The 18,479-nt window shown below is 36.3% G+C and overlaps 1 protein-coding gene across 3 annotated transcripts in view; it reads left to right on the top strand.

The window, feature by feature from the left end:
* PHKB (phosphorylase kinase regulatory subunit beta) overlaps positions 1-18,479 on the top strand; it is a 303,729-nt gene that overhangs the window by 167,645 nt on the left and 117,605 nt on the right. For all 3 annotated transcript variants that reach the window (XM_073884358.1, XM_025852340.2, XM_025852337.2), the window contains 5 exons: positions 2,767-2,862; positions 3,987-4,184; positions 7,686-7,743; positions 8,506-8,583; positions 17,084-17,242. In XM_073884358.1, coding sequence (XP_073740459.1) covers positions 2,767-2,862; positions 3,987-4,184; positions 7,686-7,743; positions 8,506-8,583; positions 17,084-17,242 — 589 coding nt within the window. The remainder of the gene's footprint in view (positions 1-2,766; positions 2,863-3,986; positions 4,185-7,685; positions 7,744-8,505; positions 8,584-17,083; positions 17,243-18,479) is intronic.

Genomic DNA, 18,479 nt, shown 5'->3' with positions numbered 1-18,479 from the left:
AAAAAAAAATTAAAAAAAAATGTTTGCTGTGGTCATGGAGCCTGGAGTAGATGGTTCAGTGCAGCTCTTACCCACCACTGAAACTCAAGTCCCCATGACAGTAGTCAGGTTGAATCAAATTCTAGTGTATTTACTAGGACACAATTGCAGAAACTCAATTTGGGGGTTAAAGTTTGAACTACCAGTCTTAAAATATGTTCTTTTGCTGGAGTTGGGATATTATGGAAGAGTTGTGATGATTTTAGAAAATGGAAGATTAAAATAAAATATCCAAAGCTAATCAGATATTTTACAGTGATATATATATATATATATATATGTATATATATATATATATATATAACGTCCTTTCATATAATGTGTCTTTAATTGGAGAAATTAAGATACTAACAGATGAGCTGAGGCCAGAATCTAAAGGTGATGACTGGAGAGATTACTCATATTATGAAAAGTGTTCAAAGCAATGGAGACATATGTAGCTTCCTTTGAAATTTACAGTCCTAAAATTAATGTGTCTGATAATTTAAAGAAGGTGATAATTAACTCCATATGTAGGCTTTCCTTGATGGCTTTTAGCAAAAGTTCCTTTTGATAAGGAATAGTGGCCCATGGCCTTGGATGAATTTTATTCTCCTGTAAACCTGGGTTGTATACCTAAAGCATGGTATATTTTTTGAGAGGTTAGCCAAACAATACAGTTAACTAACCTTTGATCTCAGTGTTAAAATATGGTAACATTATGAGATTATTTTTCCTTTTGTGCATACTTCTTAGAGGCTGGCAGAGAAAGAGACCTGAACAAATACTTTGAATTTAGGTAAATAAGCCACTGATTTTGAAAATAGAAGCTGTTTATATCAAATAATGTCAGGAATTGCCAAATTTGCCATTTCACTTCATTATTTATGTTTCCCTACTTAGATTATATCTTTTAAAAATTCAATTCAAGGCAGACTGATTTGGCATGCAACTAACTTTATTAATTATCAGCCTAAGGATAAGCCATAAGTCCTATTTTCTATATTCATAGATTCCCAATATCTCATACCCATTTATTTCTCTGCTGCTTTGTTCTAACCACCCTACTTGCTCCCCGATCTCCACCCAAATTCATAATTCTAGTTTACTTTCTCCAGAAAGTCCCCCAAGTTCCCTATTGTTTTTCTCCTATTAGTTTAAGAGGTTTATTATCATTAGTATTCTTTCATCTAAGCCAGTCATTTGGAGCATAGTTGTGTATTGCCATGTGCAATCTTTTTGTTTTGCTTTATTCATCTTGTTTAGAGACTATATATCACCAGGGTTAGTTCCTTGAGAGAGGAGATCAAGTCCTATCTTGTTTGTTTTCCTCAAAGGAGAGAGCACTTGACTCTGATAGTGATAGCTACTGCATCAAGCTTTTGTTGGCCTCAGTTTTGTGGGTAGAGATGAGTAGTTGAGACTTTCAAATTGTAGGAAGGACAGTTAAGCATTAATCTCATTGTTGAGAGTCAGCTTCACTCATTCGTTGTTTATTTATTAATTATCAGAGTTAAGAGAGATTTAAGAAATGATACCATGAATGAAAAAGTATTCTATTTTATGAGCTAATATTCATGTATGAACAGGTTAACAGGAAAAATATACACATAGTGAATCTGATATTTGGATGTAGTGCGTAGTAGTCCTAGATTTGCGCTGTCAGTCTAAGTGATTGATTGATTCTAGGTATTTTAGTTTCAGGGTGAATACATCTTCAAAGTTGGTTTAAATTTGGATGAGATTTAGAGGGTAATATTAAAGTAACATGAAAGTTGTAAGAGTTCTCTTCTTCCTTTCTCCATGTATTTTTCTGAGTATTCTCTTATTATGGAAGTTACTTTGTATTCCAGTTTCATTTCCTGTGTTTTCAAAATATTTAGCTCCCCAGTAAAAGAGCAAAGACTGTGTTCTTGAATATGGAAAGTACTAATGGCTAAATAGGAAATTTTAAAAAACTTGGTTATCAGACCAATTGCCATTTTTTTGTTATCTTTTTAAGTTTTTGGTTCTTATGTGAAAGATATTTTTTAATGTGGGAAATTGTATAACTCAGTGGTTAAGACGTGAGCTTCTATGTGAAAGACCTGATTTTTGAACCCTTGCTCTGTTAAACTAGTAGTTAGCATGTTCTTCATTAAAATGGGGATAATAGTATCTACATATTGAGAATTAAGTGAGATAATCCATGTGAAGCATAAAGAACAGTGCTTAACATCATGAATATTAGATAGCATTATGTGAATTATTATTATTAGAGATGCTCCTATCTTCATATTTTAATCAAATAGTTTTTATAGCTTTAATTCTAGATTGTATCTAAATTTTTATAGATTGATCATATAATCAGTGTTCTTTTTAAGACTGTATAATTCAGATTTTGTGCATCCTAATTAATTCTTGCTTTATTCCTTGCCAAAAATGCTAGATAAACTATTTTTATCTTTATTAAAACAAATATCTTTAATTGATTAGTTAACTTGTAATCACTGCATTTTGAATTGTAATAAGACTAAGGAGAAATAGGGAAAATGTAAAAATAACATTTATATTTTATGATTATAAAATTAATGTTTATTACAAGAAATTTGAGGAATACTGAAAATATAAAAGAGAAAATTAAAATCTTCTGTAATGCCACTCTCAAATGCAACCAATATTAATATGTTTGTGAAATTTCTTTATGTCCAGAATTCTACAGGTTCTTTTTTCTTGATTTAGGAAATGTTTTTTTCTCTCTCATTCCAGGGCTGTTCTTGGTCGGTTATATTTGTGGATCTCGATGCTCACAATCGCAATAGGCAAACTTTGTGTTCACTGTTACCCAGAGAATCAAGATCTCATGTGAGATATTTTTATAATAAACTAATATAAACTACCATTTATGATTGCTTCCCTAAGAAAGTGCTTCAAATGTTAGAGGTTGCCAGAAGAGGAGAGAGAAATAAATGATGCCCCTCACTCCCCTGTCCTATAGAGGTTTAGTTCAGGAAGTGAGCAGAGCTGTGGACAAGCTACTTTGTCCTTGGGTCTTTTGTAGAACTATAGAAAACTAGACCTATTTTTTGAGGAAGGGGTAGAGAGTAGTAACGTTATACCAAAATGAATTTTTTGGTCATAGGGTATTAGAAAAATGTTTTTCATGATTTATCTTTCTTTTGAATAAAGTTACCTGCTTTGTTTCTTTTCTCTCATGTGATTCACCTTTCAACTTTTATATGCATGTAATACCTAATTACAGATTTTTCTAGGGGTTATTTGTGGCTCTGTTCTTAGAAAACACCCCAAATAAAATAATTTAATTATTTAAAAAGTACAATTTTATAGAAATAATACAAGATTATGATAAAACAGAACCCACAAATAAGCAAATAATAACATAATATCCACTAATTATTTCACCACTCAATTATAGTTTTAGGGTGGCATCATTTGGCTTTATGTTTCCACACATTTTTATGTACATACGTAATCTTTTTATTTTACAAAATTGGAAGAATATTATTTATGATGCTTAATAACCTAGTTCCATGACTGGACATATTTCCATATCTATAAACATTTCTACAATATAAATTTTAATGGCTGCTAATTTACTCAGCTAATTGTTGACATTCAGATTGTTTTCTGTTTTTCACCATTATAAACCAATGTTATGACAGAGTGTTATAATTAGTAATTACTGGTGTTAAATTTTTACACACTGCCTTAATTCATATCTTTGAATTTGAGTCCAGTGTTGAAACTGGAAAACTTGAAAATACTCCTTATTAATGGATAAAGTTTTATCTCCTCTGTAAGGTTCACCAAACCATGACATATAAATGTCTGTCTGTCCCTTGGGGCACAGCAGTCTCACTGTCAGTTAGATAACCTTATTGACTTTTCATCTTCCTGATTCTCCTTGGGGTGTGTTCATCATATCACTGCAGGCATTTACATTCCCTTCTTTTTCTAATTGCACCCAGAACACAGATGCTGCCCTACTACCCTGCATCAGTTATCCTGCATTTGCCCTGGATGATGAAGCTTTGTTTAGCCAGACACTTGATAAAGTGGTTAGAAAATTAAAAGGAAAATATGGATTTAAGCGTTTCTTGAGAGATGGATATAGAACATCATTGGAAGATCCCAACAGACGCTACTACAAACCAGCTGAAATTAAGGTATCAAAAAATATTCCATATCATAACAGAGTAGTCAAAAGCACCAATTCAGGAAACAGACGTCTTGGGTTTGAACTCTGGCTCTGCCACTTACTAGCTATTTGGCCTTGGGCAAGTTAATAAACCTCTGTGTGTTTAATATTTTTCATTGGTAAAATAATAATAGTACCTACTATTAGTTGTCCCGTTACTGAGGTTCTTATGAGGATTAAATGAGTTAACATATCTCTAAAAGTGCTTCAAATGGTTCTTGACACCGAGTAAGCACTCAGTGAGGTCCATTTGCTCATACTGGGCCACAGTGATTCATTGGATAAATAAGTTTTCGACTGCACTTTCAGTACTTTGCCTACCTGCTCCATACCTTTTGCCTCATATAATAGAAAGATTATCTATTTGTGATTCAACTTTCAGTCTGTTAAGCAAATGTTCTTTTTTTCTGATTCACTTAGACATTTCCCTTTGAAATATAGTCCTCTAAATACTTAGTTTTAAAACATTTATTTCAAATGCACATACATACCACTTTTTCTAGGTTTATTCTAGCTATTTTTAAGCTGTTCGGAAAACTGTAACACTCAGAAAAAGGGTAAGTGTCTATCCACATTGCTGAAGATTTTCCTTTAGTGGTGTAGATTGAAAATTATTTTTGTAAGCATGGTCATAACTTTGAAGATAGGTAAGGGCCAATGAATCTCTATATAAAAAATGTTTAGGCAACATTGTACCTTATAATTTGTTAGGCAGTTAAATTCTGCTCTTTTAATATTTAATACACACGTAGTTTTGCTGGAAAACTAGATAAGCTATTTATCATTTTATTTAATTTCACAACTGACTATCATCTGGAACCATTTGGAGCCATGTTATTGTGTACATACTTGAAATTTTATACCAGTCTATTAGGTTGGGTCAAAAGATCCATTTATTTCTTAAACACCTTCAGATATTTCTTCTCTATTTAATACATTTCCTGAGCTGACATATAGCACTTACATTTGAATCAGACCTGCTATAACTACCACCCTGCAAATTTTCATCTTTGGATCAGTCCAGTAAATGTTCTCTCTCTGTGTACTTACCACTGAGCCCCAGCACGGAAAGCCACAGCTATAGGCAGGTGCCAGCCCAGATTCAGAACACCCGTCTTAGTGCAGTCCTCACTGTTGATTTCACCGCTTGTCGGCACTGCTGTGTGACTCTGCCAGGAACTCCCCTTACAAGCTTTTCCAGCTTTTTTCTGTATCCAGTTTTTTTTGTATTCAGGTTCCCAGACTTTACTTCTTAGGTCATTGTCTTTTATTTCTATTTGACGTCCTCCACGACACCTATTCCTCATCCATCCCTACCTTCATCGCTCTTTGTCTCACAGAAGGTGTTGGCTGTTCTTCATCCTAGGGCTAACCCTCCATATGTACACCCCATCCTGTTCTCTTTAACTTCTTTGGGTTTCTTACTCTATCATTTGTTTTCTTCTCTAATAGAAGGATGTCTGTGTCTCTCTCTTTTTTTCCTCCTCATCTTCCTCACTTCTCCCTTCCTTCTGTCTTGTTCTCCCCCAACTCCAATCAGCTTTTTTTCCTTAGCACAAGCACAGAAATGTTCATTTAAAACAAAAACCTTGACTCCTCTCTGCTTCCGGTCCTCTCTCTCTTTGTAGCCACACTTCTGAAAAGCATAGTCTGTTCTTGGTGTGTCTCCTTGTTTGCCTCCTACTCACTCCTTCGTGTTATACCCCGCTCTCCTTCAACACTTTCCAGTAGCCATGTTGGCTTCAGTCGGTTTAGGTCACTTGGTAGTGGATGATTTTCCGATCTTGTTTCACTGAACCTCTCCTTGGCATTTGAATGTTTTAACTGAGTCTTCTTTCTTGGAACATTCTCCATTTTCTGTGATCCTATTCTCTTCCTAATTCTCTTCTGTCATTCTCTTTCCAGGTTCTTCTCCTGCCACCCTCTAAACATTGCTCTTCTCTTGAGTTTCATCCTGAGTCCTAGTCTCTTTTCCTGCTGTCCCTGCGATCATAGCTTCAGCTATCACTCTTAACCCCAGATCTCCTTCTACCCCTGGGTGCCCGACCATGTATCCAGCTGCCTTTTGGACATCCTCACTTGGATGTCCTTCAGTCTGCTTCCGATCAATTCCCATTCTTTTGCCTAAGCCCCAAACCTGAGAGTCATTCTAAGCTTTTCTGTCTCATTCAGCTCTCCTTTTCACTCCCCAGGCCTAGCAGATTTAACCTCCTTTAAATCTTAATGTGTGTCCCTTCCTTTCTATTAACTCCTTGGTTTGGGCTATTGATTCATTAGCAAAGGATTTTGTGCCCCAGGAGACATTTGACAATATCAGCAGACATTTTTCCTGTCGCAACTTAGTGGGTGCTACTGGCATCTGGAAGATAGAGGCCAGAGATGCTAGTAAACATTCTGCATTGCATAGAACAGCCTGTACAACAAAGAATTATTTGGCCCAAAATGTCAATAGTGCTGAAATTGAGAAACCTCAGTTTAGGCTATCATATTTTCTCTTTGAATTGCTTCTAAGTAGCATTCTGGCTGGTCTCCTTATTTCTTGCTCTAAAACTCTCTTCAGTACTGCCAGCTGTCCAACTAGTGAGTAAATCTGATTCTGCTCAGTATTCATCAGTGGTTCCCTGTCACTTCCAGATCGAAGTCTCAATCTTTTAGCATGACCTTCCCAGGCCCTTCCTGAACTGGCTGGCCTGGCCCGGCCCACCTCTTGGGCATTAACTTTCTCAATTCTTGCTTGTTTGTTCCAAAAATACTGAATTGCTGGTAGTTTCTTTAGCAAACTTTGTCCTCCCATGCATCTATAGTTTGTACTATTGTTTTTTCTACATGGAGTTCCCTTAGCTCATCTCTCCAGAGAAATCCATCAAGCCTTAACTGAAGTATCTCCTTTCCTATTATCCCTTCCTAACCCCTGGGCAGACTCAAGTATTTCATTTCCTGTGTTCCTGATGTACCATGTATAAACATCTCATATGATACTATTGTTGTTTATTTACATGCCTGATTCCCCACTAGGCTAGGAACCCTTGAGGGCAGGTTCTCTATTTTTTTGTCTTCATAGCCCTTTGTCTAGTTGGTGCCAGGCATTACTAAGTACTTAGTAAATACTTATTGAATGAATGATTACTGTGTGATGGATTAAATGAATGAGATTTTGAGTAATAAGAGTTCTAAGAATTTTTTTAAAAGAACAATGAAACTACTTATATCAGTCCAATTTTGTTATTACTATATACTTCTATGTATATCCTATATACTATAATTGATTATAGTATATTAATTATATAGTATGTTAATTGATTGTACTATATAGTATAATCTGTATACTTCTATGTATATCTTAACTTTGTTCTAAGGGTCGTTCTATATATAATTGATTAATATATTTGTTCTAATTAATATAATTGTTCTAACTAATATAATTGTTCTAACTTCAGTGAAATTTTTAATATTTTCTTTTATGTTTTAGCTGTTTGATGGCATTGAATGTGAATTTCCCATATTTTTCCTTTACATGATGATTGATGGTAAGTGAGCTTTTCTCCTAAAATTTAAGCTATAGGATATAAGTGGTTTAAAGAAAAGAAGATGAAATATGACCCTTTCAGCTAGCAAAATAGACTATACTTCAGTGATATTAACTGCTCTGCATTTTTATATGTTGCTCTTCTGCTTTCTGAGCAAATATTAAATCATTTAAAGAATTAAAAAGTACTTTGAAGTATTTAAGAAATGATAAAATATATTTTCGTACTTGCAAAGAGAAATTTTTTATGAATAGTAATAATGGAGATTATAATCTTTGACATTGTGAATATCTATAATATTTATACTTAAGAATAGAGAAATTTCAATTAAAATTTAGTATTCTGTTCTAAATGCTAACATGACCTTCTAAAATCAGTTTCATGGAATAATATACATATTTGCATTACCTTTTTCCAATTTTATTTTTATCATTTACATACAAAATTACCAAAATAATCATAAGTGGGCTAGTAGATTTTTCCCCTTTTTTTCCTTTTTTTTTAGAGAGAGGGAGAGAGTGGAGGGAGAGGGGCAGAGGGAGAAGAAGGGAGATCTTAAGCAGGCTCCATGCTGAGCATGGAGCCCAACGTGAGGCTCCATCTCACAACCCTGAGATCATGACCTGAGCCTAAATCAAGAGTCAAACGCTTAACCGACTTAACCATCCAGGTGCCCCATGGGCTAGTAGAGTTTTCTAAGGCAAAATTTCTGTGGTACTTATTGAGCTCAGATGCTATTGGATTTTATATTTTAAATTTTAGGAGTTTTTAGAGGCAATCCCAAACAAGTAAAGGAGTATCAGGATCTTCTGACTCCAGTACTTCATCAGACCACGGAAGGTATAGTTGGATTGTTTTTCAAGAAATTCTTCCTAGTATTTCCTTAATGTACCTTTGAAATGTATAAATGATTCCTTTTTAAATATAACAATTTATATTAAATTGTAAAAAATGAATGGAGCCTTGAATGTATTATAAAGAATAATCTATTAATTTGTTATTATAAGTGTGTTTTTATAAAAGGAGTTCATTGGGCAAGACAAGGATGAAGAATAAATTTAGGTGGTTATGGTTGTAGTAATTGCAAAATAGTTTGCCAGGTGGGCAGAGGTTCTTGTTCTGCTACCTACTATGAAACTCCCTCACTCTGTGTAGTGTGACAATAACATAGAGTGACTGATTTTTCTCCAGATCATCAGAAATGTTATGTTTGGGTGAGTGTTGACCCCTCCAGAGGGCTACCTTAAGAGGTTCTGCCGTAGCCTAAAGGCCCTACCATTGCCAAGAACATATTGGCCTCTTCTTTGGAGTTGCTTCTTGGACCTTTTGCATATTATTTTGAATGTCTGCCTTGTGCTAATTTATCATCCTTTGAGGCTGGGATTAATATTTTAGAAATGGCTAAAAGACTTTTTTGAGTAGTATATTGGTTTTGGTTAAACACCAGCAGGGCCCATAAAAGAATGTAACTGATTTTTCAGTATGACTAGAAAACTAATTCTCAAAGAATTCCAAAGAAGAAGCTCCAGATACTTTGGGGATTTGAAGTCTTAATAAAATAAGAACATAATCTCTTGAATAAACAGCTTTAAAAACATTTATCTGAAAGTGAAAAATCATGGTATGGGGGTAAAAAAATGGGTGGTCCTATGGACCAGTGCACAAATGTGCAATTACAGCACTGGGCCCCATTCCTCCCTCAGGTAAAGTTTGTGATATTCTTTATGGTTTTCCACAAGTATCTTCAAATAAAAACTTCACAATATGTGCTCACCCTTTAAAATACTTGTAATGTTAAAGTAGTGAAATATTTGTAGATAAACATTGAATTTCAAATAAATATTAATTTTTGAAATCAGTTATTTATATTTTTATACTCCAAATAATAATTTGTCCAATGTGAGAAATAATGTAATGTGTGCTGTGATGAATATAATATTTGAAATCCGACCCCTTGAATCAGATCTGTTAGTATTCAGTGGTAGACCGTTGATGCATTGTAGGGTAGTTTAGTGTACCACAGTTTAGTCTCTATCATGTTCAGAGAGTGATGTTCAAATTATTCTTTGTGTATCATAGACCTTTTTACTGGTTTTAGATACAAATATCACTACTGATTGCCTTTCTGAAAGGGGCTCAGGGAATGGAAAAGGCAGAATTGTAGGTGGGTCACTGTGGTCCCAGGATCCCAGGAGACACAGAAAGAACCAAGGTGCCTGAATCAATAGAGTGCCGAAGCAGCAGAGCGGGGAAACTGGTTACGGTCAGCGAGCCCAGGAGGGACTCTCAGCTCAGGTCACCATAAGCTGCGAGCCAGGCTGGTAGGGAGACTGCTCTTTGCCTGAGCACCCAGAAAAATACTGGGACGTATGGGTCGGTTACCAACCCCTGGGAGGGTCCAAATGACCAGGCAACAGCTCTCAGGGTGGCAGCAACTCTGGGAAGGACAATAGAGCGGCACCCAGACGGAACCTGGGAGTGGTGGGGCAGGGTGCATGCGCATGAGCCCACAAATGCTCGCAGTCCTGAAGATGCAAAATGCAGAGATGCTCGCAGGTCTCTGGGAATTCCCCTGGGAGAATTGCAGTCCCCGTGACCCTCGGGTTTCTGAGGAGCTTGGTGCACACAGAAGTGGAGACCCAGAGAGTTTGACCCAGAGAGTTTATTGAAGAAGGGGTCCGTGATCTTGTGGCTCTGGGCCAGGGATCCAATCAAGGCCATTTTTGCTCTGACCCTCCGAAGAGGTGAGGAAAGCCACTGGGGAACAAAAGCCTCACAGAGGACCAGCTCACCTTGAGCCCATCCCCCTGACAAGGTCTGACTAGGCAAAGAAACCTGAGAAGCAGAACAGGAGGCCCCTCCCCCAGAAGACAGACTGGAAGAACAGGTAAATGACAAGCTAATAGATTCCACAGACTGTAAAACTTCAGCACCAGGGGAAAATAATATATTGAGCTCCAGGTGTTTACTCACGACTTGTTTTTCCTTCAGTCTGAAATTTTACTTTTTTTTTTTTTACCTTTTTCCTGTTGCAACTACATCCTCATTTTACCAATTTATGTTTTTAAGTTGCTTTTAACCTTTTTTTTCACATCTACATTTTATAGATTTATGCCTCATTCTAGTCCTTTTTTCATTCTATTAAATTTTATTTTATATATAAACATGGTTTTCTTTGCAGTTTGGGGATGTAGTGTCTTCTAACACACAGACCTAAATTCATTCAGGAACAAATAGATCACCCTGCTTTGTCCAATCTGAGAGATTATACTCCCAACCCCTCCCCACCCCCCCCAATTTTTATTGTTTTGTTCATTTCAGCTTTGTTCACTTTTCTATGGTGGCTGCAGACCACTTCAGATTTTTTCTCTGGTGCATTTTGCTTGGGTCATGGTTGATATTTTGGACTTTGTTCATTTGCTGATCCATCCTTCCTTGGGCAGAATGACTAGAAGTAGGAACTCAACAACAAAGGAAGGAACCAGAGGCAATGTTCTCTGCCACAGAGCTAATCTATATGGATATAAGCAAGATGTCAGAGATAGAATTTAGGATAGCAATTATAAAGTTAATAGCTAGGCTTGAAAAAAGCATACATGACAATACAGAATCTGTAAGGGTGGAAATGAGATCTAATCAAGCCGAATGTAAAAATGCTATGAATGAGATGCAGTCTAAATTGGATGCTCTAACAGCTAGGGTCAGTGAGGCACAAGAGAGAATAAGTGATCTAGAGGACAGGTTGGTGGAAAGCAAAGAAGTTGAGGAAAAGACAGGGAAACAACTGATAGCCCATGAAGAAAGGCTTAGAGAATTTAATGATGCCTTGAAAAGAACCAATGTCAGAATCATCGGGATCCAAGATGGGGTGGAAAGAGAGAGAGGGCTAGAAAGTAGATTTGAGCAAATCATGGCTGAGAACTTCCCTAATCTGGGGAAGGAAACAAGCATTCATGTCCAAGAGGCAGAGAGGACCCCTCCCAAAATAAATAAAAACAGATCAACATCCCAACATGTAATAGTAAAGCTTGCAAATCATTGAGCCAAAGAAGTTATCCTGAGAGCAGCTAGGGAGAGGAGATTAATATCAGACCTGTCCACAGAAACCTGGCAGGCCAGAAAGGGCTAGCAAGATATATTCAGGGTACTAAATGAGAAGAAAATGCAGGCAAGAATACTTTATCCAGAAAGGCTATCATTTAGAATGGAAGGAGAGAGAAAGAGTTCCCAGGACAGACAGAATATGTGACCACCAAGCCAGGCCTGCAAGAAATGTTAAGGGGGATACTGTAAGGGAAAGGAGACCCCAAGAATAACATAGACCAGAAAGTAACAGAGACAGTCTAAAGAAACAGCGACTTTACAGGCAATACGATGGCACTAAATTCATATCTTTCAGTAGTTACTCTGAATGTAAATGGGCTGAATACTCCCATCAAAAGACACAGGGTTTCAGATTGGATAAAAAAGCAGGACCTATCCACATGCTGTCTACAAGAGACTCATTTTGAACCTAAAGACACCTCCAGATTGAAAGTGAGGGGATGGAGAACCATTTACCATGCCAACAGACCTCAAAAGAAAGCTGGGGTAGCAATCCTCCTATCAGACAAATTAGATTTTAAACCAAAGACCGTAATAAGAGATGTAGAGGGACACTATATCATACTTAAAGGGACTATCCAACAAGAAGATCTAACAATTGTAAATATCTATATCCCCAACATGGGAGCAGCCAACTATATAAGCCAGTTAATAACCAAAATAAAGAAACATATTGATAATAATACATTAATAGTAGGAGACTTCAACACTCCACTCACAACAATGGACAGATCATCTAAGCAGAAGATCAACAAAGAAACAAGAGTTTTGAATGACGCATTGGACCAGATGGACTTCATAGATAGGTACAGAACATTCCATCCTAAAACAACAGAATACTTATTCTTCTCGTATGCACATTGGAACTTTCTCCAGAATAGATCACATACTGCATCACAAATCAGGTCCCAGCCGATACCAAAAGATTGAGATTATTTCCTGTATATTTTCAGACCAAAATGCTTTGAAACTGTAACTCAACCACAAGAAGAAATATGGAAGGAACTCAAACAGTTGGAGGTTAAAGAACACCCTGCTAAAGAATGAATGGGTCAACCAGCAAATTAAAGAAGAACTTAAACAATTCATGCAAACCAATGAATATGAAAACACATCTGTTCAAAACTTATGGGATACTACAAAACGGTCCTTAGAGGGACGTACATAGCCATCCAAGCCTCTCTCAAAAAATTAGAAAAATCCCAAATGCACAAGCTAACCTTACACGTAAAGTACCTGAAGGAAGAACAGCAAATAAAGCCTAAACCAAGCAGGAGCAGAGAAATAATAAAGATTAGAGCAGAAATCAATGAAGTAGAAACCAGAAGAACAGTAGAATAGATCAACGAAACTAGAAGCTGCTTCTTTGAAAGAATTAATAAGATCGATAAACCTCTGGCCAGACGTATCCAAAAGAAAAGAGAAAGGAACCAAATTAATAAATTCATGAATGAAAGGGGAGAGATCATGACTAATACCAAGGAAATGGAGACAATTATTAGAACTTATTACCAGCAGGTATATGCTAACAAACTAGGTAATCTGGAAGAAATGGATACATTCCTGGAAACTTATAAAGTACCAAGACTGAAAAAGGAAGAAATAGACAATCTGAACAGACCAATAACCAGTAAGGAAATTGAAACAGTAATTATAAACCTCCCCAAAAACAAGACTTCAGGGCCAGATGGCTTCCCAGGGGAATTCTACCAAACATTTAAAGAAGAAATAATACCTATTCTGTTGAAGCTGTTTCAAAAAAACAGAAATGGAAGGAAAACTTCCAAACTCATTCTATGTGGCAGCATTACTGTGATCCCAAAACTGGGCAAAGACCCATCAAAAAGGAGAATCACAGTCCAATATCCGTGATGAACGTGGATGCCAAAATACTCACCCAAGATCCTAGCCAATAGGATCCAACAGTACATTAAAAGGATTATTCACTACGACCAGGTGGGATTTATTCCTGGGCTGTGGGGGTCGTTCAACAAACCCAAATCAATCACCGTGATAGATTACATTAGCAAAAGAAGAGACAAGAACCATGTGATCCTCTCAATTGATGCAGAAAGAGCATTTGACAAAATACAGCATCCTTTCTTGATTAAAACTCTTCACAGTGGAGGGTTAGAGGGAACATACCTTAATATCATAAAACCCATCTGTTAAAAGCCCACAGCAAATATCATTCTCAATGGGGAAAAACTGAGAGCTTTTCCCTAAGGTCAGGAACAGGACAGGGATGACTACTTTCACAACTATTTTTAAACATAGTACTAGAAGTCCTAGCCTCAGCAATCAGAGAACAAAAAGAAATAAAAGGCATTCAGATTGGCAACAAAGAAGTCAAACTCTCACTTTTCACAGATGACATGATACTTTGTGTGAAAAATCCAAAAGACTCCACTCCCAAGTGACAAGAACTCGTACAGCAATTCAGCAACGTGGCAGGATACAAAATCACTGCACAGAAATCAGTTGCATTTCTATACACTAACCTGTGACTGAAGAAGGAGAAATTAAGGCATAAGTCCCATTTACAATTGCACCAAAAACCGTAAGATACCTAGGAATAAACCTAACCAAAGAGGTAAAAGATCTGTGCACTAGAAACTACAGAATACTTAAGAAAGAAGTTGAGGAAGACACAAAGAGATGGAAAAACATTTCCACGCTCATGGATAGGAAGAATAAACATTGTTAAAATGTCTATTCTGCCCAGAGCAATCTACAGTTTCAATGCAATCCCTATCAAAATACCATTGACATTTTTCACAGAGGTGGAACAAACAATCCTAAAATTTGTGTGGAACCAGGAAAGACCCCGAATTGCCAGGGGAATGTTGAAAAATAAAAAAAAACAACAAAACCAAAGCTGGAGGCATCACAATGCCAGACTTCAAGCTATATTATAAAGCTGTGATCATCAAGACAGCATGGTTTTGGCACAAAAACAGACACATAGGTTAATGGAACAGAATAATAGACCCCAGAAATGGACCCTCAACTAATGGTCAACTAATCTTTGACAAAGCAGGAAAGAATATCCAATGTAAAAAAGACAGTCTCTTCAATAAATGGTGCTGGGAAAATCAGACAGCCACATGCAGAGGAATGAAAGTGGACCATTCTCTCACACCATACACAAAGATAAACTCAAAATGGATGAAAGACCTCAATGTGAGACAGGAATCCATCAAAATCCTAGAGGAGAACACAAGCAGCAACCTCTTTGACCTTGGACACAGCAACTTCTTTTAAGACAGGTCTCTAAAGCAAGGGAAACAATAGCAAAAATAAACTATTGGGACAGCAAAGGAAACAGTCAACAAAACTAAAAGGAAACCTATGGAATGGGAGAAGATATTTGCAAGACATTACAGATAAACGACTGGTATCCAAGATCTTATAAAGAACTTCTCAAACTCAACACCCAAAAAACAAATAATCCAGTGAAGAAATGGGCCAAAGACATGAGCAGATACTTCTCCAAAGAAGACATACAAATGGCTAAAAGACACATGAAAAAATGCTCCACATCACTTGCCATCAGGGAAATACAAATCAAAACCACAATGAGATACCACCTCAGATACCAGTCAGAATGGCTAAAATTAACAAAACAGGGAACAACAAATGTTGACGAGGTTGTGGAGAAAGGGGAACCCTCTTACACTGTTGGTGGGAATGCAAACTGGTACAGCCACTCTAGAAAACAGTTTGGAGGTTCCTTAAGACGTTAAAAATGGAGCTACCCTATGACCTAGCAATGGCACTACTAGGTATTTACTCCAAACATACAGATGTAGTGAAAAGAAGGGGCACATGCAGCCCAGTGTTCATAGCAGCAATTTCCATAACAGCCAAACTGTGGAAGGAGCCCAGACATCCTTCAGCAGATGAATGGATAAAGAAGATGTGGTTCATATATACAATGGAATATTACTCAGCCATCAGAAAGGATGAATACCTACCATTTACATCGACATGAATGGAACTGGAAGGGATTATGCTAAGTGAAATAAGTCCGTCAGAGAAAGACAATTATCATATGGTTTCACTCATATGTGGAACATAAGGAATAGTGCAGAGGACCATAGGGAAAGAAAGGGAAAACTGAATGGGAAGAAATCTGAGATGGAGACAAACCATATGAGACTCTTGACTCGGGAAACAAACTGAGGGTTGCTGAAAGGGAGGTGGGTGGGGGGATGGGGTAACTGGGTGATGGACATTAAGAAGGGCACGTCATGTGATGAGCACTGGGTGTTACATGCAACTAATGAATCATTGAACATTATATCAAAAACTAATGATGTACTGTATGTTGGGTGATTGAATTTAAAATAAATAAATACTTGAATTTAAAATAAATAAACAAACCAAATATCACGGTTGATGTATGAAGGAAGCAAATTTTGGGGAAATCTGTGTAATTTTATTAAGAAAAATTAGTTTACTATGGGCTGATAGTACAAAAAGTCTTCTGTAGCATTCTACAAGAGTGTTTTTTCTTTTTTCTTTCATGTCACCTACAAAGATTTTAGGCTTTAAATAATAAATTTTAGTTTCTATCAAGGAATTTATTTATTTCCAGGATTTTATTTATATTCAAGTTAGTTAACGTATAGGGTAGTATTGGTTTCAGGAGTAGAATTTAGTTATTCATCACTTATATGTAACACCCCGGGCCCTTCAAGAAATGTTTTTAAACAAGTTGGTCACAGGGGAGGGTGGATTTTTTTTTCTCTTCAGTGATATTGTATGGTAGATAGTGGATTTAATGTTTAAAATGGGGATTTCTTTGCTTTAAGCAATGGCTCAGGGTTATAATTCTTCATTTGAGATTACATAGTATCTCATTTGTAATGCTTCTATGGACTAATCCTAATTAAAGAAAACTTCTATGGCTCTAAATGTTTGCATACTGTATTTTTATTGATTCATTTAAAGTTGTTAAAACTAAATGTTGTTAAAGGAGATTATGTACACGTTATTGGCTAACAGATAACATATGCTGTCAAATTAATGTTTTAAAATCCAGGAGCTTTTTTCATGTTTTTCACTGGCAGTTTCTGAAAGCCAGTATATCCAGTTTCCTGTAACCTGTCAAATCTGTTACTTCCTTTACGACCTATCTCTCTCTGCTCTCAAACGTTGCAGTTTCTTGAAAGGAAAGTTTGGGGAGGACACTGATTTTTATATTTCAAATATTTATTTTTAAATTCCATAGGTTATCCTGTCATACCAAAGTACTATTATGTGCCAGCTGATTTTGTAGAATATGAGAAAAGAAACCCTGGTAGTCAAAAGCGATTTCCTAGCAACTGTGGCCGTGATGGGAAACTCTTTCTTTGGGGACAAGCCCTTTATATCATTGCAAAACTCCTGGGTAAGTGAAGAAGGTTGGGAACATTTTTTCTCCTTGGTATCAAGCTGTTAGAAATAAGTATATTTTTGCTGACATCTTTCTTGGATTTGGGTGTTGTTTCATACTGTTAAGAGGTCTTGGGGGAGTTTCTTAGTATGTAAAGGTATATTAATGTGTCTGTTTCATTGAATAATGATGGACATTTTCTGCGAAGAATGTCAAGTAGGTGTGGGTAGCATTATGATCATTTAAGGGCTTCATTCAGCTTGGTGCATAGGTTTCTAGCAGGACGCTGTGGGAACTTTGAGTTACTTTTATGTAACATTAAAAAATTCTGATTTTATGCTTGGTCATAGCTTTAGTAGACCACTTGCCAAAAGGAATTGGTTATCTCAGAGTTCTCTTCTTTCCTGTAAATATACATTGGCAATTTACTCAGTTAGCTTGGAGGCTTAATGGGAGCATTATTCACAATTTTTTGAAGATTTTCCAGTTTATTCTAAAACTTGTGCTGACTATGAGTACTCTGTGGACACAATGAAATGAAAGCTAATTTAATGAACACACACACACAAAAGTACTATTATGCATCTTTCTGCATCATTGCTTGCTAAAATTTTAAATATTACTAGCATTCCCATCAAAAAGCCTATCATATTAGAGTCAGAATTCCTTAATGGCAAACAAATTATGAAATAGGCTGATTGTAAATACCTGTACCTGCAGTAGAAGAACTGCTTATTATGTGAAGTAGTGTTATTGTCTTTGTGTTTCCCAGTATTACTGCATAAATGCCAAATTTGTGTTGTAAGAGTAATCATCTTTGGTTTCTTTTTTTTACATTCCATTAGGGAAGAATATTTCAGGTTTCCAATTCAAGCTTTACACAAATGACATATAAGAGCACACAGAAGCTAACCAAAGAAGGGAAAATTAAGTTAATGCTCTTTTCAATTTGCTTGTTTCCTAACTACATTTTCTGGGTCTCCAAATATACTTAATGCTAATTTAAGAACCTGTAGAAAAATTTTCTTCTTTTAAGGGGACAGCTTTTTGATAAGGAGTTATTATTTATACAGGTTTTGCTTTTAGATTTTCCAAAAGAAAAAAAAAATACATACATGAAGTAGTTTTCTTAGAATCAAGCCAAGTTGGCAAGGTTATCTCTGGTTAGGAAGTTATTTCCATCCCACTAGCATGAATACAGAGAAGCCTTCTGGTGATACAGCTGAATAAAACATGTGGTAGTAAAGGAGTA

Source organism: Callorhinus ursinus, unplaced genomic scaffold, assembly GCF_003265705.2.
Source record: "Callorhinus ursinus isolate GAN/ISIS: 27379988/994484 unplaced genomic scaffold, GSC_fseal_2.0 scaffold56, whole genome shotgun sequence".
Lineage (NCBI taxonomy): Eukaryota > Metazoa > Chordata > Mammalia > Carnivora > Otariidae > Callorhinus > Callorhinus ursinus.
The sequence above is the reverse complement of the archived record's forward strand: the minus strand, read 5'-3'. Positions and strand labels throughout refer to the sequence as shown.